Source organism: Brachyistius frenatus, unplaced genomic scaffold, assembly GCF_029030835.1.
Source record: "Brachyistius frenatus isolate BFR_SWC_R1_liver_20210118 unplaced genomic scaffold, ASM2903083v1 Contig_101, whole genome shotgun sequence".
Lineage (NCBI taxonomy): Eukaryota > Metazoa > Chordata > Actinopteri > Embiotocidae > Brachyistius > Brachyistius frenatus.
The window spans coordinates 376,179-403,778 of record NW_027210700.1 but is presented as its reverse complement, the minus strand read 5'-3'; the positions used below and the strand labels follow the sequence as shown (position 1 = coordinate 403,778).

Sequence of the window (27,600 nt, the reverse complement as noted above, 5' to 3'; positions counted from 1 at the left end):
ATTGGCAGATTTGATCACATAATGTACTCGAACACTGGCTGGTCTCTGGTCTTTTCAAAAACACTTTTTTCTTTTAAACACAATTTTTAAAGATTGCTTTGCAATGAAAGCAGCACCAGCTAAAATCTTGCTTAGGGCACCAAATTGGTGCGGGCTGGTTGATGTGGATTGCTTTAGGCGACTCGTCCAAATATATTCAGAAAGTGGAGTATTATTAGGAAAACTACCATGGAGCAGTAGCAGCAGTAAGAGAGCCGACAGTTTTTTAAAGACAGCTTCTCTATGGAAAAATCACCAAATAAACGAAGCACTTAAATGTAGAACCATAACTTTGGTGTCAACTTTCCGTATGTTACGTTACTGTGCCAGTGACATGATTTAATCATAAAATTGGCATAACGTTTGCTAAATGGTCCACTCAATAGATTGAAAGTGACTGTGCAGTGCAGAACTATTTGTTTAATGTGTCATTTCTCTAAAATGTCAGTTTTTAAGCTAAATACATGCAGGCCAACGAGTTTCCAATGATACTACAGCTCCTTTGTATGTTTTCTTGTGTGTTAATGAATATTAGATTATGTGGTTTCTGAGGCTGCTTAGCTACAGCTTGTTATTCACATTCAGAAAATATCAAATGTGCAAGCTGCCAGTGACGTTACGCTGGAAAACATTTTGATTTCAATAAGCTGTGGAACATTTTTACTGCAACGGGTCAAGTTAGCTGCTCGCATTTGAAGCGTGAGAAATACATGCAGCATTTACCAGGACGACAGTCAAAAGTAGACGTGTTTGGCTTTACTGCCATCTTATCCCACTTGTTTTCTGCATTGAATGCTGGGAAACTGAGGACTGAGCAGACACACCTATGGGAACTGTAGTTCTTTATGGTGTAAATAATGAGGGAAGGAGATAGACTTTAAACTTCTTTTTATATACAGCATCATTTACAAGGTACCACATGTTCAGTACATAAACACAAAAATATAGTTAACATAAAGAAGCCTGAGCAGCACAGGAAGTATTTACACGCAACAAACAATTTAACAGATCCTTTACGTGTAAGCTTTCATCAGCTTTACACCAACACAAAGCCATCAAAGAAAGTTTAAATCAATTAATGTCACACAGAGTGTGGGTACCGTGTAGATCCAGGACTACGATGGGTTCGTGTTTCAGCAGACCGACTGATGTTATGTTGACTTGAAATGATGCTCATCGATGGTAGAAAAAACAAAACCTTCGCTTGTAAGAATATCCAAGGAAGTTCTGAACAACAGGAACAGGGTGTGAATTTAAATGATATGACATCAGACACATGCTGAAATATCAGTGTAGACTGGATTCAGTTTAACATCTGATAGAGTTCACAGCTGATTGATTGTCTATAGCCAAATGGAAATGTTTACAATACAGGAAATATGACACAAGAATCCATTTCAATAACATGAATTAGTCCTTGAAGATTAGGTGTGTAGGATTTCAGGGGATCCATTGGCAGACATGTAATATGTACATTGTTCATAACTATGTTTTTCATGTATATAATAAACCAAAACTAAGCCTTTTGTTTTTGTTTTCTTAGAACAAGTCCTTCATATCTACCGTAATTTCCGGACTACAAGCCGCTACTTTTTTCCCACGCTTTGAACCTCGCGGCTTAAACAATGACGCAGCTAATTTATGGATTTTTCCCGCTTTCACAAGCTTCATGCCGCCAAAAAACTGAGCAAAATAACACATTCTGTGACGGTGCTCAGTTTTTTGGCAGCATGAAGCTTTCATTAGACCAATGAAGTTGCCAAACGGGTTCAAGTGAAACAATATAACTTTTTAGTTTACTGTTTAGATTAAATCGAGCGCGCTCAAACTTCCCATCGTTCTGATTACAGTCGTCATTGTGTCACCCTCATCATGGCAAAGACACCAAGAAATGCACATGATGCAGCTTTCTAGTTGAAGGCGATTAGATCTGGCTGTTGGAAAAGGAAATAGAGCCGACTCAACACACAGAGAGAGCAGACGGCCGAGGTGTTTCAACTGTGCAGATCCGACTGAAAGCAAAAACAATCGCCACCGCAATGAAGTTTGAGGACTTTAGAGGTGGACCGTCGTGGTGTCTCACATTTATAAAGGCCTGTCCATCAGGGTACGGACGAGTCTGTGTCAGCAGCTCCCTCCCGACTACGAGGAAAACGTTTCAAACTTCCGCAAATTCACTGATGCAAAGATAGCGGAGCATCCCATTGGCCCGCACGACATCATAAATACGGATGAGGTTCCTCTGACCTTTGACCTGCCTCTCACTCGGACTGTCAACAGGAAAGGCGAATCATCCGTCACGCTGACATTTTCATTTTTGTTACAAGCTGTGTTTCATTAAAGTCTGTGTAAAGTTCATTTGTTTCAATGTACCGGTAGGCACCTGCGGCTTATAGACATGTGCGGCTTATTTATGTCCAAAATAATTATTTTTTTTAAATTCAGTGGGTGCGGCTTATATTCAGGTGCACTCAATAATCCGGAAATTACGGTACATATTGAGCGGGTCCTCTTCCGGAGCCCCCCATGTTGCACCGCCATGTTACTACAGTAGCCCAGAAGGGACAAACCAAACATGGGCTCTACAGCAGGCCTTTCAAGAGTTTCACACCCAGTGTGGATTTTCATGGATGCTTGGAAGGAGAAGGTGAGGTGAGGGGTATTTAGCTGGTTGCGATGTGTAACCTGACCACTAGATGTCACTAAATCTTACACACTGCACATTTAAGTTTCTCCTTAAAGCATCTTAAATCTAAAAACTCCCTTCATTTCCTGTTATTTTCAAAATGTGAACAGTCAAAACATTAAATTGACCCAAAGAACACAAAAAGCTTACTTTGATTAGATAATTAGGAAAATTTAACCCTTTCATTTACTTAAATATGCCATTAAAAATGTCATTGGAATACCTAATTTCATCCGTAATAATGGGAAATGTAACAGATTGTTAAGGTAATAAGAATTAAGTGGTGTGTGATGAGCAGGTACCTGATGTCTCTCATGCTCAGGTAGTTCAGCTTTTTCTTCAAGTCCTGGAAACTGATGCCATCATGATGGACAGAAAACGTCCTAATGACATGCAACACCTTCACCAGGAACCAACAAAAATATATAAAAATTCCTTTCCAACTGCCATCTGCAGTTTAATCAGCACTCAATGCTGATTATTTTACAAACTGTTGATGTGTAATGTATAAAATAGTAAATATATCTAAATGCAAGACATTAACTCCCAGGAACCAAGGTGATATTGTGAAATACGTTGTGACATGTCATAGTAAGAAAAGCACAGGTGTAATATTAAACTGAGTGATGGCTTTCAGCGTTTCCTGCTAAGAATGGTCAAAACCTTTGGACAATATTTTTCCAAAAAGTAATTGGAAAAATATTGGCAATCAATTTATCTTACTGTATCTGTAGTAAATGTTACTACACAAATCTGCACGGAAACTGTGTTTATGATTTGGGTGAACTGACCCTTTAAACCCACTAACCTGATGCTGGATGGTGGACAGGGCTCTTGGTAGGACGCCTTCAGGATGTCCACCGCTGGACTTTCCAGACAGTGATGCAGTTGTGTTCATGTTCACATCGAACTCCTGGAGCAGCAACAAGAACACAGGAAGTTCAAAACATCTCTGCAGTAATACAAGTCTTAAAGCAGCAGTCACAGTCATTGCTGTCCCACCACAGTTCTGGTTCCAGAACCAGTTCTCTTCTGGACCTGTGGCCCAAGGGGTCCTTCTTTCAGCTCAGGGAAACCAAGTGAGACTTTTCCAGTTTTTTTCTCATTATTGACCCTTTTAAATTACGATGCTTCAGGTCCTTCTATTTGTGGTTTTTACATTCCAAACTTGTTTTTTGTTTTTGTTTGGTGGAAACATGCAGAGATTCAAACCAGAACCGAACCGTTTGGTGAAAAAGTGACATATGTCCAGAATCACTCCTGTACACAGTGCTACATGGTGCTCTCCATTTACCGTGTACATGGAAGCAAAATAAATAGTGCCTGGCATGTATACTACTTTGTGTTTATAATCCCAGGATGCAATGTGCCCCAACAGACACACAGATTATCTTAATTCCCTCGAATGGATCCTCTGATCACAGCAATATTGGAATGAGTTGATTTTGCCATTTTAAAAGCTGGTGTGATGCCTTTTTACACAATTTCAGCACTGTAATTTCTGTTTGACCTTTCAAATTAATGTATTTAATATCAACATCTGGGCTAAATGGAGATTTGTGTTACTGTCTGAATTATTTTCAATAAATAGGTTTATAGTTGAGACACTGAATAATTTTAACTTTGTGGTAAAACTAGTCAAAAGACTTTTGTCATTTAAATTTCTGTCACTGCTGCAGTACCTGTCTAAAAAGCTTCATTTGGGCTTGAACCACTTCCAACATGTGGGATGTGATCTCATTCAGGTCTTTGATACAACGAATGTCCATTGCCAGCACTGACCTTTGACCCTAATTGAAGCATAAGAAAATGGAAGGTCACATTATTTTCCGAAAACCATTGACATCATCTAGCTCATCATTTCCTTTTATAACTTACACAGAAGCTGCGCAGACTTCCTAGGACCTTCACATATGTTCCAGGAGCAGCAAAGGACATCAGTGCACAGTCCTGAGAAACAGTTCAGACCTGATTATTTAATACAACACTGCAGTGTGCAGCACTCGTTGGTTTCCATCATTGTGAGTGTGTTGATGCCACTGGCCTCCGTATTAGCCCACTGCTTCACGTTCAGAGGAGGGCCGGTCATGTCGTCCACAGAGTACTGGATGTTGGTCACAAACGGAGCAAATGCTCTGACGACACCCACCAAAGAAACCTGGAGGAACAAAAAGCACAAAATATACAGTCCATTGAAGATTTTTGGCAATTTAAAGACATTGTATGCAACCTGCAAATTATCAAGGCAGAATTGAACAGTTAAAGGATGTACAAGTTTTTCCAAACTGCAGAATTTTTCCACATTTTAAGAGTTATAATTTAACATTCAGAGTGACATGTTTGTAGTGATGGGACATGCACAAATACATTTTCCTATTCATTCTATGCACTTTTATGGACTTGCCTGATAACCTCCTGCCATAAGGAGACACTGATTCATTGGTCACAAATAAGTATCAAGTCTTTGCAATCAAGTTCCACATCAAGACCAATAAGTCTCTACAGAGGCTTAAACTGTTTAATATCAACTAAATATTAAAAAAAAAAATTAATCACCTGATTAAAAATTGTAGATGGAACTAGAGAACCAACAATTTGTAAGGTAACTGAAGACATTAAGGAAAAGGCAGCAAAATAAGAAAAATGTGTCATGAAACAAAACGATGACTTATGAACAATATGAAAACGAGTCATTATTAAGTAGAAACTAACATTAAGTGGTAAAACAATAAACGACAATATGATATAAAAAGTGCCATGAAATAAGTGTTAATTCAGAGAAGAGGCCCTTTTTATTATGAAAATGAAATTTCCTTAAAATAAAAGTTAAAAATGAAGCCCTACAAAACAGTTATCATGAGAATGGTGACAATGAACTTAGTTTTAATAATTTATTCAATATATCATTAATTGTGTCATTTCAACATTTTCAACACTTTGTAAGTATTTATAATTATATATTTAATATTTTGGAGCTCTCGATCATATGACTAGGTGGAATTTATCACTTAACAAACTGTAGCTTCAACCTTTCTTTTCTTTTTTGTTGAGAACTTTAAAAGTTCTGCTGGCTTTAAAGATTTGTTTCAAAGTCAAACCTTTTCTGTGCTGCCAAACACATTTCACAGAAAAACAGACAGAAAAATCTTCACAACTCCTACATGGGTTCATTTTTCTACAGATATTAAATGTTTACCTGTTCTTTGTAAAAGCTGAACATAGATTGTTCAAAATTTGGAACAAATGTTCATGGTTCCAGAAGTGCTATCCTACTGAATTAGGTGACCCAGCCTATTTTATTCTAAACCCTGTATGAGGCTCACATTTGTGATTTTAAGTAAATTTCCTTAAAAATTATTTGACAATTTATCATGTTTGCGACAAATTTTACTGAGAGAATTGACTTAAATGTTTAACAATCTCCAAATGTTTCATCTTACGCCATCTTCACATCCAAATTTGGATTTGTCCCATTGTTTGGTTTATGGCTAAAGACTAAAGATAGTGATGCATTCAATCCCATCAGAGGTCCAAAATTCCCAAGATGAATATTTGAAATCTGAGCTCCATATAACCCTAACATAGCAAACTCAACTGGAAACACGATGACAAAACTGATGATGAGAAAGGATATAAGAGGCTATCGCATCCGAGTCTCGTTCTTTCACTTTTTCACGGAGGAAGATCTTCATTTAAGATCTCAAGTTACATTGAATGCAACATAAGTTAGCGCCACTTTCAGAGTCACTAACATGGCTGGAGACTCCTGGGACGTTTTAGGCTCGAGGAAGATATCACGTCCTTTCAAGTCAAAAGACCAAAGTTCCAAGTCATTTGTGTCAAAATGTTGTCAAGTTTATAATGATCAAATTCATGGCAGAAATCCTGACTGTATGCAGTAAAGCACTAAACAGGGATTTATAAAAAAATAAATAAACATGTAGACTTCCAACCTGTAATCTATTCTCCTAAAATATCACTACATCACTCGTACCTGGTTGAGTTTCCGGTCACCGATAGCAAAGGAATCCTGGCCGACTGGAGCAGCAGACAGCAGCTGAGACACGGTGCTGGGAAAAAACTGAAGAACCGCGTTCTGTGCAAAGATCAGGGTGAATGGAGGGATTCATCCAAGTTCACTGGAGCAACACATTGACACAGCCTCCAACTTTACAAAAAACAGACCGACCTTTGAGGGGAGAGCTTGTTGGCTGCTGGTCCCACCGGAGGACAGACTACTGGTCCCACCGGAGGACAGACTACGGGCTGCAGTGAAACAATGTTCAGAGTTCGTTTGAAGACCTTCTGGTAAAAGTGATCGTTTTACAGTTCTTTTCTCTCACTTACCTTGACTCAACATGATGAAGTTCAAATTTAAGGATCAGCTGGGCAGCAGCAGGTTCTCTTCAGTCCATCAGAAACCAGAAACACGGAGTCTGGCTGACAGGCAGGCCGGCAGGTGAACTGAATCAGAGCAATCAGCCTCACAGGGCCAAAGAAAAAGCATCTGATGAGGAATCGATTGGTCGGAGAACTATTACACACACTTCATTTCTTTGACACGATTCAATTATTTGAATTCTTTATTAGAAAATCCATCAATTCAACAGTGATTGACAGGTGTTCACTCCACGTCTGATAAACTTCATTTAATCTCTTCAAAATATCTTACAATGACATGAGAGCAAAAATTGTTCATAGAAAAGTGAGAGCAGAAGTTTGCCTGGCTGTGAGCTCCGGCCAACCTGTGTTATCGACATGATTGCAGGTTCTTCATCTGACGCAGCACATGTTCAAGAGAAAATCCGATCCAGGACTCACAGTTCGGACATTTCAGCCACTGAGCGGCACATAAAGTTAGTTTAGTTAGAATGCTGAAAACAGAAACTCACTGTGGCAGGTAACAACACCGTTTACATGAGGCCAAGGAACAGTTCTTCTATTGCAGCCAATTCCAAAAAACTGCAGGAATGTCAGTACTTTAATACATAAACTGTGTCCCAGCTGTTTCTCTGATGAGTGACGTTGGCTGTTACATTCCAGAGTTGATTGAGCATGTTGATTTCTGATGAACAGTACACTTTGAAAATTAGCATACAGTGTAGACAGTTGTTTGTCGGAAACTGACATTCATGTCAACATCCACAGTGTGAAGACGACAGAGCAGAGCTCTGTTACAAATGAACACAGGTACCTCCAAGTTTAATGCTTTAACATTCACACCATTTATGTATTTTAATACAAGACTAAAAGCTTGAAGGTATTTTGGTTGTTCTCTTGAGTGATTCAAGGAGTACAGAAACCATGTCTGTTTCTATCTTAAAGTGGCTTCCACCGTTTGATCTGAGGTTTTGTGCTTTCTAATCATGCAGTTTGTCAGATTTGATCCAGAACGCAGCAGCAGAACTCAGACTTGTGAGTGTTAAGTGGTTTTAATAGATCGAGAGCCAAGCTGAGTGGACGTACTGAATGAGGCGTAGTCGTGTAGGCAGAGTGAGCAGCTCGGGTGTTATAAAGGTGTTCAGGTAGCCTGGCCAATCGGCGAGCAGCGAGGGAGGCTAAGAGCAATGAAGTTGAAGTAGTTCCAACAACGGTGGTTGAGTTGTTTATACTAATTGGTTAAAGGCTCCAATAGTTTCAAATGAACTCAAGTGCTGCGCTCCAAATGTTCTACTTGTGTACCAACACTCACTCCTTTGAGAGCACGAGTGTGTTCAGTCAGTATAGAAACCAACGTAAAGAATTTTCAAATTAAGGCGTCTGATGAAGCTGCAGCTGTTCCTGAGCAGAAGAACCAGTGTGTTTATTGAGTGTGTTAAACAGGAAACAAAAGGACGTTCATTTCTGGGTAAAAAAGCTGAAGCTGCAGATATTTAATCAGGTGATGTGATCACGCGTTGAGGTTATTGCCAATCAGTGCAGAGCGGCGGTGTGCGATTTGAAACAACACTAAACTTCCTGCACTACACAAGTAAGAGTCCAAACATGCGAGAGCACTGTTTGTTAGTGCGGTAAGGGAAGTATGTCCTTAGGGACACAGCTCAGGACGACGCCCAGCAGGAAGCAAGGACTGGAAAGTTTGACCGGCCAGATATTCACACAGTGAAGTTGGGTCTGGGACCACCAGGCTGGTTTTCAGGGGCTGTAACTCTGGCTCGTATTAACAGGTGTACGGATGGAGTGAAATCCGAGCTGCTGCACTTCCTGTGTAGACAGTTGGATTTACGAGCAGCGAGTCTCTTCTACGAGACGCCAGAACTCAATCCACCACCGTGATTCCTCTCTCGCTCGCACGTTGTAAACATGGAAACTTTTCGCGGCTCTGCCGTCGCTCCCGTGACATCACAGGATCTGTGAGGAAATGGGAGGCGGTTTGTTTTGTTTTCTGGCAACACTAAACACACTTTTCTCAGTCAGGTTTTGGGGAAATTTGCCACCATTTGGTTTTCAACACTGACAGTAAGCACTTCTACGATCCACTCAGTGACCGACATGTCCCAGGTCGTTACATGCCGGTTCTGGATCGGGGCGGTGCCGGGACGTGGATCTGACTCATGACCAAAGATTTCCACAGAGCCCGGACAGACAGGACGACTGAGTAGACCCAAGTTGTATACCAGCTCTTGCTTACACAAAACCACAAACAATAGGCCAATGACCATCATACTATATATATCACGAGCACACGGACTGTATTAACTTGTAAGTATATCACATCTTTTCAACAGAGGAAGAAAAATGATGCTGAATCAAGAGTTGAAGAAAAAAAACTGAAGCCATCACAGCAATTTACATGTCAAACAATCAGGCTCTTGAAAACAGAGCACATCCAGTCAAATGTACATCACCCTTGTTTGTCCCGTTGATCCTGTACAGTATTTACACATGTGCAAAGGAAGTGAACACAACAAATCAGAGTGAAACCTCATACCTAAGACCCCAGACCTTGCATGTGTTTGGCAAACATCTCAAACCTCATAGGAAGCCGAGTACCTTCTTCCTCCTCCTCCTCTTCCTCTGGTCAAGAAGGGGAGGAGGAAGAGATCTGGCTGAAAATGACTCTACCGATCATCCTCTGCTCTGTTTAGCGATCGGAGGATATGGACGACCTCCTCTGACTACAAACTTTGCAGCTCGTGTACAGAAAGCCACGACATTCTTGAGGCAAAGCAACATTGTCCGAAGCAGCGCAGACGGTGTTTTAATGCTGACTCTGTGGTATTGCTATTCAGACCGAAGCACGCCGCCGCCGGCGTCGCAACCACAACGTCTGCCGATTCTGTGTGTGAGTGCAACATCAGCGAGGCCACTCTCGTGTCGAAAAGGAAAAGTGAAGGCCATCTAGCAGATAAATGTTTGAGAGCAGCGCGGCAGCCAAGATTGTTTGGTTTTTACTGGGTTCTTGTAAAAATGTGTCAAAGTGCACACATTATGTATGACCTGAAAGGCAAAAAGGGGGTCCCGAGCATGATCCTCTGCCAAGTGCTGCAACAACTTAATAGGCTTAGAATTAGCCTGTCAGAAGCATGAAGAAAGGGATTACTGTAAGATCCCGAGCCAAAGGAAACGAGGAGCAGTGACACAGCGAGAGCAGATCAAGTTCAACACAACGGCATTATGTGTCAAAGAAAGCAGAGAAAAAGCAGAGATCCTGTGGCTGGTGGAGGATGGAGCTCATGTCTCCTCTCACATCTTCCTGAAGGTGAGAGGTTCTGCATGTATAAGTGGGACCGCTGGCTGACATTGTGCTCAGCCTGGTAAACAAATAACCGCGGCAGTTATCGCACCTGATCCAGCCTCACGGAGCTCCGCCACGTAAAGCAGAAGGTCTGAGGAATAAATATAAACAACTCAATAAAAGTGCCTTCACTGATTCCCTCGCCCCCTTTTACATATTCAGGTCTGGTGAATATTTATGTCACTGCTCCTTTAAAAGGAGCCGCTCACACTTCACAGAATTAAAGAATTAAAGAGATTTTCAAGCAACAGAGGAGTTTCGTTCAGGAGGGGATCTGTTTGCCACTTGTGGGCAGGTTGTGTGTGTGTGTGTGTGTGTGTGTGTGTGTGTGTGTGTGTGTGTGTGTGTGTGTGTGTGTGTGTGTGTGTGTGTGTGTGTGTGTGTGTGTGTGTGTGTGTGTGTGTGTGTGTGTGTGTGTGTGTGTGAGGGAAGGAGGGAGGGGGGGGGGGGGGATAAAGTCCCAGACAGCTTTATTGTAGTGCACTCGCTTATTTGGATTTTCTTATTGAAGGATCATTCTGATTTATTACAGCTTTATATTATTCTTATTGGCTATAACAACACTGTGCTCACCAAAATATCTACTAAGATCTGAGACAGTGGACCGGTCTCACAGCGTGATCGGTCCAAGCAGGAGAAGCCTCTAATGTCGGCTGCGTTCCATTGAGTTCAGCCAGCTCCAGCTCACTGTGCCTCTTAATGGACCAGCGCTATGGTTAATGGCAGCAGGTCCACCGGAGCTTCTCCGGCTGTGAGGAGTCAAACGGTCGGTGAGGTGCAGTGAGGCCGAACACCCAAACAACATCTGCAGGTGGAACACAAAGTGACAACTGAAGTTCAAGATTTCATGATCTGACTTTAGATTCTTGTTGTCAGGATGACTTTTTTTTTCCTTCCGTTTAAGGCTCTACATAAACAAAGGGGCCCAGACATTGTCGTTATACATTCTGGTCAACTGGTTCGGGGCGTGTCTGGGACTAGTCAACTTATCTTCTCGTTTGCAATGTGAAAACACAAACCACAAGTACCTGCTGCGGGACACTTGCTGATAAAAATTTCCTCCACCCTCACAACCGATGAAGCAGCCGTCGGAAAAGGAAAAAAAACCAAAAAAAAGCACCAGAGTTTGTATTTCTGAGCTCTGGGTTCACTGAGCAAAAGTGACCTGACAGCAGACAGTTGCCTCCAAATACCATCATGCTGTATGTTTTTTTATTACCTGAGCTTTCAGGGCGGATTTTTGCATTTGATGCCAAAATAGACTCAAATCTGGATGTGAACATTCCTGCTGGTGGTTTTTACGTCAGGTTCTGTCAAAACACTCCACACAGTTTTAAATGATGGCCCTTTGGAGAAACGTACGCTGGAAAGAAAATCACAGGATAATGTCTCATATTGCATTTAGGAACAATTAGCACCGAGTCCAAGATGGCGTTTGGAGACAAGCTGTTTGACTGCCACTCTGACTTTCCCCTCTAATTGAATGCAGAAGTTTCTGGGGCCATTTTGCTCTTCATTCACACTGGAGTGATTGTGTGAGGAGGAAGTGGAACCTGTGATGTGATTAGCCTGAGACTCAGCTGCAGTTTGGAGCAGCAGCAGCGGTGGGTGTCACACCTCTCCTCTTCAGTACAAAGACAGCTCGTAGAGGACCGTGGATGAAGTCGAAGCCATGATTCTACCGATCACTATTCTAGTTCTTGTTCCCCAGTTAAAAACATTACCTCCCCGTTATGTGACCTTGTGTGTGAACACTAGCTGATGGGATGTGTGCATGTGCTTGATGGGCCGAGTCCGTGGTGCTGCGTGCTCGTCCATCACGTGTCCCAGTCCAGCTCTCTGCACGCGATACGAACCAGCCTGAGCTCCAGTTCAAAGGCGTCGGGCCGCTCCTGAGGGTTGGCCGACAGCATCTCCCTGATCAGCTGCTTCATGTGGCTGTTCATGCTCTTTTTCCTGGCGGGGATCAGCAGCTCCATCTTTGGGTTCTCTAACAGGGCCTCCCCTAACGGTACAATCTCTGAGCCCTGCTGCACGTAGCTCCCCAGCAGCTCCTTCTGAGTCTCCACGTCCACAAAGGTGATGCGCTCCACCATCGCCCAGATGATCACCCCCAGGGCGAAGATGTCCGCCTTGGCCGTGTAGTGGCCCTCCCACACCTCCGGGGCCATGTAGAAGTCTGTACCGCACGCCGTGGACAGGAAGCACTTGTTGACGCTGGCCGGCTCCTCGGGGTTGAGGCCGGAGGTGGAGCAGACCTTGCTGAGGCCGAAGTCAGCCACTTTGAGGGTGGGCTCGGACGAGCCGGCCGGCGTGCAGGCCTGCGAGATGAGGATGTTGTCCGGTTTGAGGTCGCGGTGTATGATCTGGTTGCGGTGCAGGAAGGCCAGGGCGCTGCCCAGCTGCAGCATGAAGCTGGTGTTGGTCTTGCGACTGGGCTTGCGGGACAGCAGGTAGGCGTTCATGTCGCCCCCGTCGCAGAAGTCCATGACGAACCACAAGTAGTAGGCACAGCAGGGGTCAAAGGTGATCTCGCCCTTCAGCGACGTCTCCACCAGCTGCAGTACAAACACACCACAGGAAAAATAAACATAAATATACTTTTTAAATAGTCATGTAACAGTCACATCACCCACAAGCTCTACACATGAAACACTGAACAAATGTAACATCACTTGGGACTAAAGCAGCAAGTTTCCCAGGTTTAGTTCATGTTTCTTTTCTTTTTTCATTTCCTTCACACTTTTATACCTTTCATCGTCCTTTTAGTTACTTTTAAATACTTTTATTGGCCTTATCTGTCCCAGCTCATGTTTTATCTGGCCTTCTCTTTCACTTTGATCTTTTAATGCATTTCATTGTCCTCATTTTTATTCTTGTTTATAGTTTCTACTTCTTATCTCACTTTATTCTACCAGTCCTATTGTCATCTTAGCTTTTAAGCCATCATCTGCCTTTCTATTATCTCTACTATTATTGGCCTGTCAATCATCTGTGAAGCACCAAAATGTGCAAAAAGTGCTATATAAATAAAGTTTGATTGAATTGATTGATTGTTGGCAGACCAGGCTACAGCAGCTGGAGGAGAGAGAAGGAGCGAGGAGGAGAGAGGAGGAGCCCAGTCCATCAGCTCCTCTCTGTCTGCTGTCTCCAGCAGGAAGGCAGTAATCTCATAACCACAAATTTGATTTGATGCACAAGTGTTTCTGGTGAAGATGAAAGATGAACACAACAACTTGAGCCACTAAACAAGCTGTCTGAAACCAGCGTTTACAGGAAATAAACATAAAGCTTCAAGCCCCAACAGACACAGCTGCAACGAGAGCCAATGATCAGAGCCTCTCGGTGTGGCTGGGCGTAAATAATTATTGATACAGTGGGAAGCAGCCCTGCAGTGAAGTAGGGTTACTCTGGCTTGGTATTCAGACCGTGTCGTCTCCCTTCGTGGAGCTTTTCTTTAAATCCAAGCTGCAGGAGGAGCCGCTCATCTTTTATCCCTGCTGCATGAAGTCAGTTCATTTAATCTCCCTTTTTGACAACGGACCACAAACCCACGAGGTTTCATCCATCTCTCATTAAATTAAGATTAACCTGACACGTTTCTAGAATTTGATGGATGGTGTTTTGCATTAAACACAGAACAGTTACAGGTTTGTTAAGGAACAATGTGCAAAGTAAAGGGCTGCATCATCTGGAGGAAAAGTCAGCCATTCATCTTGAAAATGTGAAGTCGCTGTCGTGACAACAATTAGTGAAAAAGCTGAAAAGGCAGTTGACACAGAAGTGCTTAAAGAAGCTGAAGTGTTCATTTAAATGTAAGCATTGATTAACAGCAGAGCTGAAACATCGTGGTGGATGAAAATCAATTCACACATGTCTTCTACGATTCTCAAGTAAGTCCCTAAAAATCAATTTTTTTTTATTAACGTTATGTTAACTGAGCAAAAAAGGTGCAGGTGAACTGTGTGGGCAAAATACAACAGCAGCACAGTGTGCACAACGGCTGTCCTGAAGTCATCTTGATCATCTTCATATAAAACAGTGTTTGGCTACATTTTGGATTTAAGTATGTAATATTTGGCTCTGCAGGACAAAGGAAGCATTTAAGGGCTGTAATTCAACACAACATTGACTGTTTGATATGCTCCTCAGGTTTGGAGCCACGTTTTATTGTATGTTCAGTGACAACGAAAAGACCTGTTTACTTTTAAGTGTAAAATTTAAAAAAGTCCATTCAGATAAGTATGCAAACATTCAGATGTTTAATAATTTCCTGAAATTAACGTTTGAAGCCAGCAGTGTGACGGCAGCTTTCCAGCATTTCTCTGTTTTATCCTACTTGAAGAAACGTTACTGGTCCGTCAGTGGACTAATGTTCTGTGTGAGCGCCACACGGTGGCCAGTTGGTTGATCGATGAGTGTGAGCAGAGAAGTCTCGGGTTCTGGCTGCAGGAAGGCCGACAGTAGTGCGAGTTAACACGATTTATAAAAATAAAAAATGTTAGGTTAATACAAATCACACTGTGTCTGCCAGCATGCTGTAAATTACGCTTTCAAATAACCTCCAGGTGGAACTCCCTTCTGACAATATGAGCACAGGTACAGGTGTTGTGAGGATCATAGGTGCACCGGACTGAAGTCTCCATCTGAGCCCAAACATAAATCAAACAGTTCGGGGTGAATACTTTCAGAACCTCATGATAAGAGTGGAGCTGACCAACACACTGCAGCACCTCAAACTTCAACCACCTCTGCTTGGTGGAGTAAACAACACATTTTGCTTCAAAATGGTGTTTAGGATAATGATGGCTTTTCCATCTGTTGACATCACAGCAGAGAGGCTGTTGTTCACTGCTGGAGAAGATTCCCCCCTTTTACCCTGAAACACACACGGACTGTGTTTTTACAAAAACCAATGACGTTGGTCAGTAAATGATATTTTTTCATGGCTCGCATACAGTGAGAAGACCGTGTAATGTAATGCATGACTGTGTAGTCACAGACAGCAGATCTAGTCATAGTTTTATAAGATAAAAGCAGTGGAACTGTCATGTACTCCGCTCCTCCGCTCCCTTCACTGGTTACCAGTAGCTGCCCACATCCGTTTCCAAACATTGGTACTTGCGTACCGTGCTGTGAACAGATCAGGTCCAGTCTACATCCAGGACATGGTCCAACCTTACATCCCAGCCCGCTCCCTCCGCTCTGCTTCCACCAATCGGCTTGTTGCTCCTCACTGAGCTAAACACTCTACAAAATCACGTCTGTTTGCTGTCCTGGCTCCTAAATGGTGAATGAGCTCCCCAACGACATCAGGACAGTGGAAACTCTGTACATCTTCCACCGTAAACTAAAAACACACCTCTTCAGACTTTACCTTGAATAGTAGAACTTTAGTAGCACTTAAAATGACACTTACTGATAGAACTTTGTAGTTTGGCTTTCTTGAAGAAATTGTATTTTCTTGATTCTCTTTCTGGGTTTTGTACCCTCATGGTTGAAATGCACTTATTGTAAGTCGCTTTGGATAAAAGCGTCAGCTAAATGAAACGTAATGTAATGATATGTAATGTGATGTGGAAGCAGAGAAAGTTGAATTATCAGATTTGATATAATCTGTGACAGCTGTTAAAATACCAGCTGAAGTAGTTGAACCATCAGCTGAAGCTTCAGATATAAACAGCTTTACAGGCAACGCAAATGTTGTGAACATGTGTCGTGAACAATCCCTGGTGGGACTCTGAAAACAAACGGCTGCCTGTTGTTTGACATTCCTCTCGCCAAGGAATCCAGTACCCAAAATAATAGATGCAAATTATCCCACAGTTGGTGCGGTCCGATAAGTCTGCCCTATTATCATTTGCTCTTCTGTGAGCACGTCCTGGAACATTACAGAGCAATAAAAAAACAAGGGCAGCAATGAAAGGGATTCTGGGAAAGTGTCCAACGCCAGCGCTGCAGAAAACTGAATGAGCGGTCCAACAATAGCCTGCGAGCCGCTCACAGGCTATAATCAGGCCTGTGAGCCGCCGTCAGCCAGTGGGGGGGCACTGCGTCATGACAGGCCGCAGACAGGTTGACTGGAGAGGAGAGCCCCCGGTCCACCCCCCACCCCCACATTCATGTGACTGCGGGGCCACAGACAACACAGATCCAACCAGAAACCTCCAGCTGATACACAACAACAGGCGTATAAACCAAAGGCAACATGTGTGCCGACATCCAGCGCTCCAACACTGGACTCTCCAACACTGATGACTAGAAGACGAGTTTGCTGCTGATGACTCGCTGTGACCTTTACATTCATCCTATTATATCTACACTGTCACACATTCACCAGCGGCGATGCAGCAAAAAGCTGTCAACTGGAGCAGAGTGTAAGAAATAAACTCTCCTCTCTTAATCTGAAATATGTCAAGTGTGATACACGCTGTACATCTAAAAAGGCTTCAGTTTCATTCCAGTTTATAACGTCAGTCTGTTTTATGACACGGCAACATGTGGCCGACCAACAAGTGCTTTTCAAACACCGTTTTCCACTTTCTTAGAAGTCTGCCATCATCAAGCACAAACTCCCTGCGGCTTTTTTATATGAAACCTTTTGTTTTTGAGTCTGACTGAAGGGAAACGGAAACTAGCCGCCTGGAGCAGCCATGTTGCTGACTGTATTAAAGATCAGCATGTTGCCACTGAGGATGGGCCGCTCGTCTTTCTGCCTTTATCCCCCGCGGGATTTAGTAACACGGTCATTGAAGGTGGCTCATGTCTGTGTTTGTTTTCAGTCAGACTGCAGCGAGTTCACACTTCTGCCCTGAGACACACTGTTTTCTGTGACCCATGTTTCCTTCATTAAAGGTGGAGAATGAAAAGTGAGTTGGACCCACAGAGTGACCGACCACGTCGACAAGAAATATGTCTGAGCAAAATAAACATTCAAACTCAAGGTGCACTATTGCTCACAATAACGCCGTCATCATTTTTCAGAGGATAAAAAACAAATAAATGGTGTATTGTGGCTTGTTGGTGTAATGACGCCATCATTACATGTGTAACTTCCACAGCAGCAGACAGGCTGAGAGCAGCTACATCTACTGAATGTGAATCTGACGCTGATGGAACCAAGTTACTGCTGTTGTTTACAAACTAAACAACGGAAAGAGATATTTGTTGGTTTCTGGTAAACAGTTGAAGGCAAACTGTTATTTTTATGCTGATATATGAAACAAGAACACTTTTTGAGTTGTAACTGTTCTTAAAATTTATAGCCACATTTTTTTGGTGCATTATTTCATATCTTCAAGAATATTGTTGTCGCAGAGGTGTTGTGATATTATTTCAGGGTCATATCGCCCACCTCTTGGCATGTCTTGTTAATAGTATTGTTTATTAAAGCACTTTTTCATAAAGATGTTCCAAGATCAGTATCACAGGCACATTTAATGGGTCTGTATCAGCTACGATAAAGCTGAACCAAGTGCTGTCCTGTTCTTACTGAACTAAAGTGTGTTGTCCACTGCAGCCTGCTGCTGCTACTGCTGCCCTCCTAAATGACAGACAGCGCTGCACTGCAGCAATTACAGTCTGTGAAACTGAAAAGCTACTGGTCACAGCAGTGATCGACTCCTCCGACACCTGAACCACTGAGCTTCCTGTTATTCCTGCCCGCTCCTTCTCAGCAGGAAAGATCCGAGTAAAATAAACACTCGGTAGCTTCTCATTAAAAGCTGCCTACAGTCATCGCTTTCACTCTTTACAATGACAAATGTCTGTCTGATTTATTAACCTTAAATCCATGAGTGACTTGATGACAGGCTTAAATCAAACTCCCTGCAGTCTGTGCAGCAGACACAAGGAGACCGTTTCTGTCTAGATGATTGATCACAGATTCAGCAGTTTAACTTGTTCAACTGGAAGCTCACGAAAAAGAAAGTTTGTGAAACTTAGCAACTCCAGCTGTTGTTTCAGTGTGTCAGCTTCATATCCAATCAACATTTAGGTAAATCTACTCTTGCTTTCAGGCAGATGGGAATTGGGAAATTTACCATTTGGGAACGTCCCACTTCTGAGTCGAGAGCGTTTACAAACAGGCAACATGGCCGCCTCCAAAAAATGTGTTCCGTTTCTATTTCTGCTATCAGAATATAGAAAAGTGACAAACAAGGTTTTCACCGTCCATATAAACCAACACATGGAGCAAATGGAGCTTGTTCTCCACATGTTTTGATGTAGTGTTGTTTAAAACATTAAACACAGCGAGCAAACAGGACAGCTGCTGGTTTGGTTTCAGTTTCGATGCCCTTAACTCTTCTGTGGTGTTGAGAGTTGACCTTTCAGCTCACTGTAACTCCTCAGTACTTGACAGTCTGGTTGTTCCTCCCTGATAGTTACTGAGCCACTCCTGCTCTGCATCAAAAGTAATCTCTGGCTAAGGAGTGAAAACCTGCAGAGCGGAGCAGCAGGCCAGAGTGTGCTGCCGGCTTAAACTATTAGTAAACTGATCACATCGTATCAAGAGGACATCATTTTTAAAAGGCGTTTACCAAAGTATAATATGTGAAACATCAAGGTTGGACACTTAAAACCCTGACAGACATGAGGGACATAAGGACGAGCGAACCTGACTGCCATCTTTAACAATTTGTTGTACATTGAAAAGAAAAAAAATTAGAAAATAACTCTTATCATGCTGCTCTATTAATATCTTAATTAATATCTTTTAACAGGCTCAGACTGTCCTCTCCACCTGTTGTATGCATCTACCTGAGCATGACATTTTCCTCTATTCGTTTAAATGAAGAGGGTGGTTGTGGGGGGTACAGATGTCTCTGACTTTGTGTGCGTGCGTGCATGCGTGTGTGTGTGTGTGTGTGTGTGTGTGTGTGTGTGTGTGTGTGTGTGTGTGTGTGTGTGTGTGTGTGTGTGTGTGTGTGTGTGTGTGTGTGTGTGTGTGTGTGTGTGTGTAGGGGGGGGGTTGAGCTTCACTATGCAGAAATATGGACGTGCAGAGTTTAAAACTAAAACGGTTTTCACATTCATCTGCTGGAGGAAGAAGGTTTCTCAGATTCTCAGACCTCGTTGAAAATCAGATTTTAAGGGGCAAGCATGATGTGTGACATCACAAAAAACAAGGTGATCTTGGTCCAATTACTCTTACACAAGTGTGATGTGGAAACCAGCAGCCTCCAGCACTCGCACACTGAGATTGGCTTTCCAGTGAAGTGTGAGACTTCCTGTGTCCAGCAGTTAAACTGCAGGAAGGAAATATATTTGCACGTTCATAGATTCTGGTATTTTCAATGAGTGAAAAAGAGTAGAAGTCCTTTTCAGGATTTCTTACCAGGTAATTGACATTTTCTAGTCAGAAAACTATATTAGGTAAACAACATTATTCAAAGTGGAGTATTTTATATTCACATGATGAAACAGGTTTGGAGGTTTCACTTCTGTGGGTTCACACAAAGCAAAATTCCTCTTTCGCTGAGCGTTTAAACTAAATGCACAGATGTTGTTCAGCAGACTATTTACCAAACCCGTGGAAACAACAGCAGCAACTACAGCTGCAGCATCACTGCCCCCCACCATCACTTCAAATGGATTTTTTTTCAGCCAACTCTCTGTAATTTAAATCTTGTTTAAAGGTAATTTCTTGTTTTTCAAAGTTGTGTTGACTATTTTATCAGCACATTATAAAATTACACTTGTGTGTGAAAAAAGAGGGAGTCAAAATATTTTTGTCAATCATATAAAAACATGTTTATGTCAACATATTTTGGACACAACACAACAATGAAAAGACATTGAAGCCATCAGGTGAGCTACACTCAGTAAGCAACAAGTACGAACTGATACATTTTGTCAAATTGGGGACATTAAAAGTAGCAGAATCAGCAATTAGCAGTTCCTGTCGGTAATAAAGCCCTGAATGTAAAGACAGCTGTCACTGGATTACACTGATTTTGAAGTTACATTTTTGAAGTTTTTTTTGTTTAAAGTGTTGAATTTCCACATCTGTTACAGATACTTTTTCACACTCTGGTCCTGAACTTGGGAACACTTCATCCCCCAACTCACTTCTTTACCAAACGGGCAGATCTCGACTAAACCAACTCTCATTCAGTTCTCGCCTGCTGCTTCACAAAAGTCATAATCAGTTCTTTTCTTTGGAAAGCTTTTACTTTGAACTTTCTGCAGGAAGTGTCGTGCTGTTGTCTGTTCATTACAAATCAAAGTACTACACATGTTGTTGACGAGTATTACTGCGTTTCCCATCTTTATTTGCTGCGGGACGTGAACGCAGCATCAGTGTCCTCACCTCAAGGTAGAGCGGCGAACTAGACCCGTGGTTCATCCTCTGGGCCAGCTGGTCCCGCTGCAGGATGCACTCCTCTAGGTGGATGACGTTGGGATGCTGGCTCTGGATGCTGCTCAGGGCCCAGAACTCGCGCAGGGCCAGCTCCACATTCTCTGGAGAGTGGCAGCGGATCTTCTTCACCGCCACCCGGGCCCCCGTGCGCTTCACTACCGCCTCATAGACCACGCCGTAACTGCCGCGCCCCACCTCCTGGATCAGCTCGTACTTCGGCTGGCTGCTTACCATCCTAGTCCTCGCTGGGGAGAAACGCATGGGTGTTAATGTGGCCCTGTCCAACTGGTTCACTTCACAAGATTCAGCAAGTCTAAAAACACACCCACCAGCACCTCTGGGAGACGGGAGCACTCTCACACCAGAAAACTCCCTCTTTTGGGGGGTGACACAGGAACATGTATTATTTCATTGTATTGTTAGATCCTTGCCACTGCTTTGTGGGATGAAGGCAGGAAGCACAATGTCACCGTATGCACGATTAGTTAGAAGTAGTTCCTGTTTGGAATATTGTTACGGATCTACAGAAAACTGTCTCTGGATTACTGTGACACTGAAGAAAGTAAAAAACAAGATGATTATCTGGCGTGTTTCCAAGCTGGAGGAGCATCGTTTTTTAATTCCCAATGGGGTGTGTAGAGGCAGTATGGAGATGTGATGGGTTCAGGGACCTGTGAAGCTAAATGGAAACAAGTCCGAGGCCGTGATGTAGGTGCACAGTGGAAATGCTGGAAATACCGAGTGTGGACGGAGCTGACGGTGTTTTGTCCCCCTGTGACCTCAGGATCAGTAAAGTAGTGATCCCCTCGATCGTCACCATGTTTATTATTTACATTAGGCAGTTGCAATAATTCACACAAATTCAAGCAAACTCCTCAATATTTGCGCGAGCTTGCAATTTCTTAAAATTCCTGTGATTTTTCCCCAAAAGATTTCGTCAGCAGAATCTGTGCTGAAAGTATTCGGGCATAAAGAAAGTCTTTTCAGACAAAACTCGCTTTATTAACACAAATTACTCCATTTACAGTCAGTACGGGTCTCCTCCTCTCATCTCCAAAACAAACTCTGCACACCTGTGGAAACTGGAACAAGCAGAAAAACAGGAAGTGGGGCGGTTTGCAGAAAATGTGGCCTTCACAATAACATGTTCTAATGAAATGCTCATTATCAATGGAAGTGATTACACACATCAAGTTGGAAAGGGACCGCACTTTGTTTTTGTGCATCCAGTAGGTCTGTGTGTTGAATGAACATAAATTAAACAGCATGAAAAGCTCTTATTTTGACCGCTGATGTAGTCGTTGTTTCTATATTAGTCACAGACGGTCTGTTCTGGAAAGCTGCGTCACTTGTAGGAGGTTTTTGTAACTTTTAGCTCCAATCAAGTTCAATCAATAAATAAAAACATTAGAACTAAAATATTTATGTGATGTGCAGCATGATTATTATCACAGGAAGTTATAACTATTCCTTTAAATATCCCTTTATCAGGTAGTGCTTAAAAAAGAAGAAAAGAAATTCTTATCATTTTCTCACTCACAAAAACTCACTTAAAACTCTGCAAATGACATCGCAATTTATGAGCAAAATCTGTCACAAAATCAAGCATTTTTCATTGCAAACAGTCAAAAAAAAACTCCACGAAATCCTGGATGGACCGATCAGGCAAATCAGGATGTTGTAACGGTATCATTGTTTTTCTGGTGGAGTCCTCGACTAACAGAGCACAGAGGCAAGTATGTGAGCGATAATGTTCACCACGCAAACGGCTGTAAACACCAACGCACGGCTCAAAAGCAAGATGATCTCAGTGCCTCGCCGTTGTTTACCGTGTTGGTAAATGAGCCAAATCATAGTCAACAATTCCCTTGCCGTTGTTCTCAGTAGGCCTGCATGTAATTCACCCTTTTGTCTCAGAGCAGCCTCGCCTCTCCTTCCCCGGCCGGCAGGTATTCAAACCAAACCATCAATTAACATTCAGACTTTCTAACCATCCAGTTTTTCATGTTTACGTGTTGAATAATTTCCTTCACACAGGGAGTCAACCCACACACAACAATAAATCAAAGCTGACCTAATTAACATACTATAAAAGTACACAGTGAGCATCCACAACACCCCAAGACAGTGACGCCCGTCCAACAGCCAGTGAAGGTTTCTGGAGGTCAATACAGACTTGGGTAAATCTTATCTTTAAACACCTTGTTTCAATCTTTTCAAAGTCATGTTTGGCCACACACCTGTCTGGTGTAACTGAGTGAGGACGAGAGTGTGAGGTACATAGCTGGAGTCTCCTGATACTTTGTACGACAAGCACTTAGGGAACGTTTGTAAATTGTAGCATCTACCAATAGTGTGCACGTGTTGTGTTTTAGGGATTAGCTGGAGCTGCTGGGGCTCAGCGGGGTTCATAATGCGGTTCAATCTTCTATTGCCATTGGTTTGTGAACGGGAGTGACTTCTACAGCTCTTTGAGACTGCTAAGGGAAGAAGGCACTATCTATTAAGACATATTTGTATTTATGCTACAGCAAATGTGAGTGCCACAACAGCAGTGTCCAACACAACAAATCAAACTGAATAAAATTTGATCAAATAAATTGTTTTATTTTTCATCTGCCTCTCCACCATGTGCAGAAATTGTACACAAAGTTATACAGATAACATATAACAGCATGAGAATAATGAGATAAGAAAGTTATTATCTATTAGGCAGTGATTACATACATAGTATATAAACAAAAATAAATTATACTTATAAATTCTGGTCTTATCTATCGTTCATCATCTATCATCAACAACCAAATGTAAAGGGCCCCTTATGTAAAATAAACCATGCAAATAATGCAAAAATAGTTATTTTGGCTGCAAGGTACATTTAGACTCTGCTGTTGCTGGGCTACGGCGTTCGGGGGGGGGGGGGGGTGCTTCATGTGCTTATATTTGGGCGGGGCAGTAGGCAGGACCTTGATACCATGTCTCCACCCCCCAACCAATCCCCCAACACCCCATAATTCTGCAGTGGGAGGACACATTGTCCATCTTTTACTGACAGCACCACCGTGCCAGTAGCTGCATGCAGTTTTGATGCATGTGCCAAACACTGGCAATAAACTTAGAAGAAGCTGGCAGGACAAATATCTGCACTGAATTCAAGAAACGAAGGCTGCCAAAGCCTCACACCCGTTTCAGCCAAACTTGAGGAATAATAGGGGTTCTGTCTGCGCCGATGTGTTAGGAAGGTGTTGTTTTACAGCTGCTGATTACAGCAACCCCAATACAAGCGAGCATTCAAGAACTGCAATAAGATAGACACAGTAAACAGCTAGACAAATCCTTTAACTGTAATTACCATCTTTACTGCTGTTACTTAAGCATCACTCATTTCCTAAGATCTTCTGAGGAATATGTCATTCACTGTAGTTTGGTAGCTTCACCAAGTCCAGAGAAAAACGTTTTCTCTCTGAATTATTCTACTAGTTTTCTACGGGTTTTCCTAAATAACGCCCGTCTGTTTACCTGCGAGTGTTACGTGACCACAACAGCTGCTCTCCAACTCTTTTGATTGGCACACCAGTACTGTGATGGACAACTGACATTTCTTCAGGGACCTCCCTGAGCATTAAGCACACAGTTTTAAGCTTTACTTCCTGTCTCTCTCGTTACCATGCCAACATATAGGCAGATAGCTTCAAATAAAACACGAAACTCACACCCACTAGAAAAATACAGTTGAGGAACTTATCTACACCATTACTGCGTGTCCATGTTACACATATCAGCACACGCCTCAACCGCACCACATACTGGAGCTCCAACAAAGGCCTGCGTGTTGAAGCGACACCACATGTCACCAACTGGTTTCTGTTACAGGGTCATTATGTTCCCTTGTTAAGGTGTTTACGGCCGCTCACAGTATGCAGGTGTCCTCCAAGTCTTAGTTTCATCACGGAAACTAGAACAAAAATGTTTATCTAAACACCATTTTTTATAACTAAACTGAAAATATAAATGAAAAGTAATACAATTACAATTACAATTATCACAGATAACGCGCAGGAGGCGGCCGACATTTATATCAAAGTAATCTAATGTAACGTTATCAGGCGATGTAACGTGAATGTTCTTTAATGTGTTTGTCAGGTGGGACGAGTCACGTCCACATGCAGCGACTGCCCTCCATCTAAGGTTTATAGATCAGCAGACGTTCACTGATGTTCTTCAACCGTTCAGTTCAGTTTAGTTTAGCATCTCTTCTCAAGTAAAACGCCGCCGCTGAAAGGGTTTAATGAACGCGTGAGTGAATCGCCGTCCGTCGGATGTTGCTGAGAGACGGAGACGACAGGTAGCTGCTGAAAGTGATGCTAAAACAACGAGAGCGGCTGTGAGACGATAACGTTAACCAGAGTCCATCAGTTACATCACCGGAGGGCAGACGGACACCGAGCCCTTTCCGCCAACCTCGCCGCAGACCAGATTAACGCCTGTAACCATGGTAACCATACACAAAGCTGGCAAACCCAAGAAGACAAAAATATGAAAGATGCAAAAATGAGACAAAAATTGCCACTGATGAAAACTAGACTTAAATAGTTTTACTTTTTATTGAGTAAAAATAATAAAACTCAAATGACTCAAATTTTACTTTAACAAAAACATATTTTTATCAAAAGAGCAAAACTAAATCAACATCAGGTATGAAAATGAAGTCCTTTAACATGCCGTGCAACACGCACATTACAGGAAAACAAATTCTCACATAACGAGATCACGTCTCCCGTCAGTCTCACTCGTCCATGTTGTTGTTTGTCTTTCCACAATCTCAATCAGTCACTCAGAAGATCACAAACTTGGGACCACAATAATTAATGCTAATTCACCCAAAGCTTCACAAAATTCCAGCAATTTCTCCACAATTAAGTGAATCAATCAACAGTCTGCTGAAGGCGTCACTGCACTAAATGAGTCTTTCCAAATAAAACTAAAACACCTCCTTCGTTACATGCAGTGAGAAATGAGCATGAAAGATGAGTTAATGCACCTTTACATTTGAAATAATTTGTTTTGGTGCATATGATTTGTGATTAATTCATACTATTTAAAAAGCATTAAAGCACATTTTCACAGAAGATTTTGGCAACATATTCTATGTTAGTCTGGGACTGTTTGTAAAGCAACATCACTTTTATGACTCAGGAATTTTAAGCCCAATGAGTTCTTTAGGTTCAGAAATTTTCTAAATAAATATTTCAAATATATTTCCAGCTACTTCTGTGATGCATCTTCCTTCATTAGCTATTAGATGAAAATATAAATCTTTTTTTCCCCACAACTTACAATTTTTGTCAATTTCTGAGTTTTTATTTTTTTGTATCAAGAAACTTTACAAATTCCACCGCAATTATTATTATTATTATTTATTTATTTTTTTAAACAGCAGCAAAATTTTATATTTCTTATCACAACTCCTCAAAATCCTGAAGGGACTTCCTGAATCACTTGCAGCACTCTGGCTACAGCTGCCGAGTATTTTATTAATAGACTTTTGCTTGATAAATTATTTAAAGAGTTTATCTTTTTAATCTAAATTGCTGCTGATCAATTACATAATTAATGAATTATGGTTTCAGCATTATTCTAAATGAAAATCACTAGTTCAGGAGGTATGTTTAAAGTCATTACTGTGTACGAACATTTTAATAAATATATCAATATCAACGTTATAAAAATCTATATATTTACGTGTTGTTTCTTTATATATGACGCCAGAGTCAAACTGCCGTATTGAATAAAACACTTGATCATACAGGTCTGAGTTTGGAGGAAGACATTGAAGTCAGCAGGGCATGAATCACCTGCGCTCTCACGGCCCGTCCGCGGGCTGATCAGAGCACTTTAATGGGGAGGAGACGTGACGCCGTCAGATGTGGAGGACAAACACGTCGGAAAGGTCCGGGGCGCAAAGCTGCCCCCAGACTGTCGGACAGCAGGACAGACAGCATGCTCGCAGGACAGACAGCATGCTCGCAGGACAGACAGCATGCTCGCAGGCTCGTTGGACGCCCGCTGGCCTGATTGGCTGAGCGGCTCGCAGCTCCGCGGCCTGGCCCCCGTCAGCTAACGTTAGCTCATCACGTTAACAGCAGCGAACAAAGAGTCCAGCTCCGTCTGCAGCGACGTCACGTCGGCGTGCAGCTTCAATTAAAACGTCAAACCAGCGCATCGCTCTTCAATGGCACGAGGCACGCAGGAGGCACGCGTGACAAGCGCCAGGTAGTGACAGTTTATTGTCCAGTGTGTGTGTGTGTGTGTGTGTGCGTGCGTGTATGTGTGTGTGCGCGGCAGCCTCCAAAAACACACACACACACACACACCTGCCAGCCAAGTAGGTAAATCGCCACAGCGCACGAGACAATAGTCGAAATGTGCACGAGGCTGCAGTTGTTCCACCGCGAGTTGTCATCTGCTCAGTCTCACCTTTGAATCGCTGCTCGGGTTCATTTGTTGTCTTCCTGTCTCTCCCTGGCAGCCATTACCGCCGCACACGCTCTGCTCGCTCAGTCGAGCCGGGGACGTTTTGTCAAACACTGGACGTGAGCGCGTGCAGCTGCTGTGCAGTGCAGCTCAGCGGTGGCCGGAGGGAGGGGGGAGGAGGGGGGCGGCAACTTCCGGCTCTGCATTTCAAAATAAACTCACTGAACCATTTTCTTTTTAAGTTTGCAAAGAATTTTTATAAATTTGCAAGCATTTTAGCAGAAATATGGACTATCTATT

At 42.5% G+C, this 27,600-nt stretch overlaps 2 protein-coding genes across 2 annotated transcripts; both read right to left on the bottom strand.

Annotated features, from left to right (window-relative positions):
• Positions 1-1,190: 1,190 nt before the first annotated feature.
• Positions 1,191-7,085, bottom strand: LOC138628471 (replication protein A 32 kDa subunit-like). Its single transcript, XM_069711532.1, has 9 exons — positions 7,073-7,085; positions 6,915-6,991; positions 6,720-6,821; positions 4,770-4,883; positions 4,604-4,675; positions 4,408-4,515; positions 3,534-3,638; positions 3,028-3,125; positions 1,191-1,266 (listed from the first exon to the last, which is right to left on the bottom strand). The coding sequence occupies exons 1-9, from the start codon at positions 7,083-7,085 to the stop codon at positions 1,191-1,193; spliced, it is 765 nt and encodes a 254-aa protein (XP_069567633.1).
• Positions 7,086-10,759: 3,674 nt separating this feature from the next.
• Positions 10,760-27,435, bottom strand: pdik1l (PDLIM1 interacting kinase 1 like). Its single transcript, XM_069711522.1, has 3 exons — positions 27,304-27,435; positions 20,776-21,071; positions 10,760-13,021 (listed from the first exon to the last, which is right to left on the bottom strand). Exons 2-3 carry the CDS (start codon positions 21,058-21,060, stop codon positions 12,281-12,283), a joined length of 1,026 nt encoding a protein of 341 aa, XP_069567623.1. The 5' UTR covers positions 21,061-21,071; positions 27,304-27,435; the 3' UTR covers positions 10,760-12,280.
• Positions 27,436-27,600: the final 165 nt, after the last annotated feature.

Bases quoted from the DNA above. Each gene is read 5' to 3' on its own strand.
- LOC138628471 (XM_069711532.1), bottom strand. The intron at 4,516-4,603 runs GTAAGTTATAAA...TGCTTCAATTAG, and splicing joins GAAGTCTGCGCAGCTTCTGT to GGTCAAAGGTCAGTGCTGGC. The intron at 3,126-3,533 runs GTTAGTGGGTTT...TTCCTGGTGAAG, and splicing joins TGTCCACCATCCAGCATCAG to GTGTTGCATGTCATTAGGAC.
- pdik1l (XM_069711522.1), bottom strand. From the start codon at position 21,060: ATGGTAAGCAGCCAGCCGAAGTACGAGCTGATCCAGGAGGTGGGGCGC. The intron at 13,022-20,775 runs GTGAGGACACTG...TTTGTACTGCAG, and splicing joins GTTCGCCGCTCTACCTTGAG to CTGGTGGAGACGTCGCTGAA.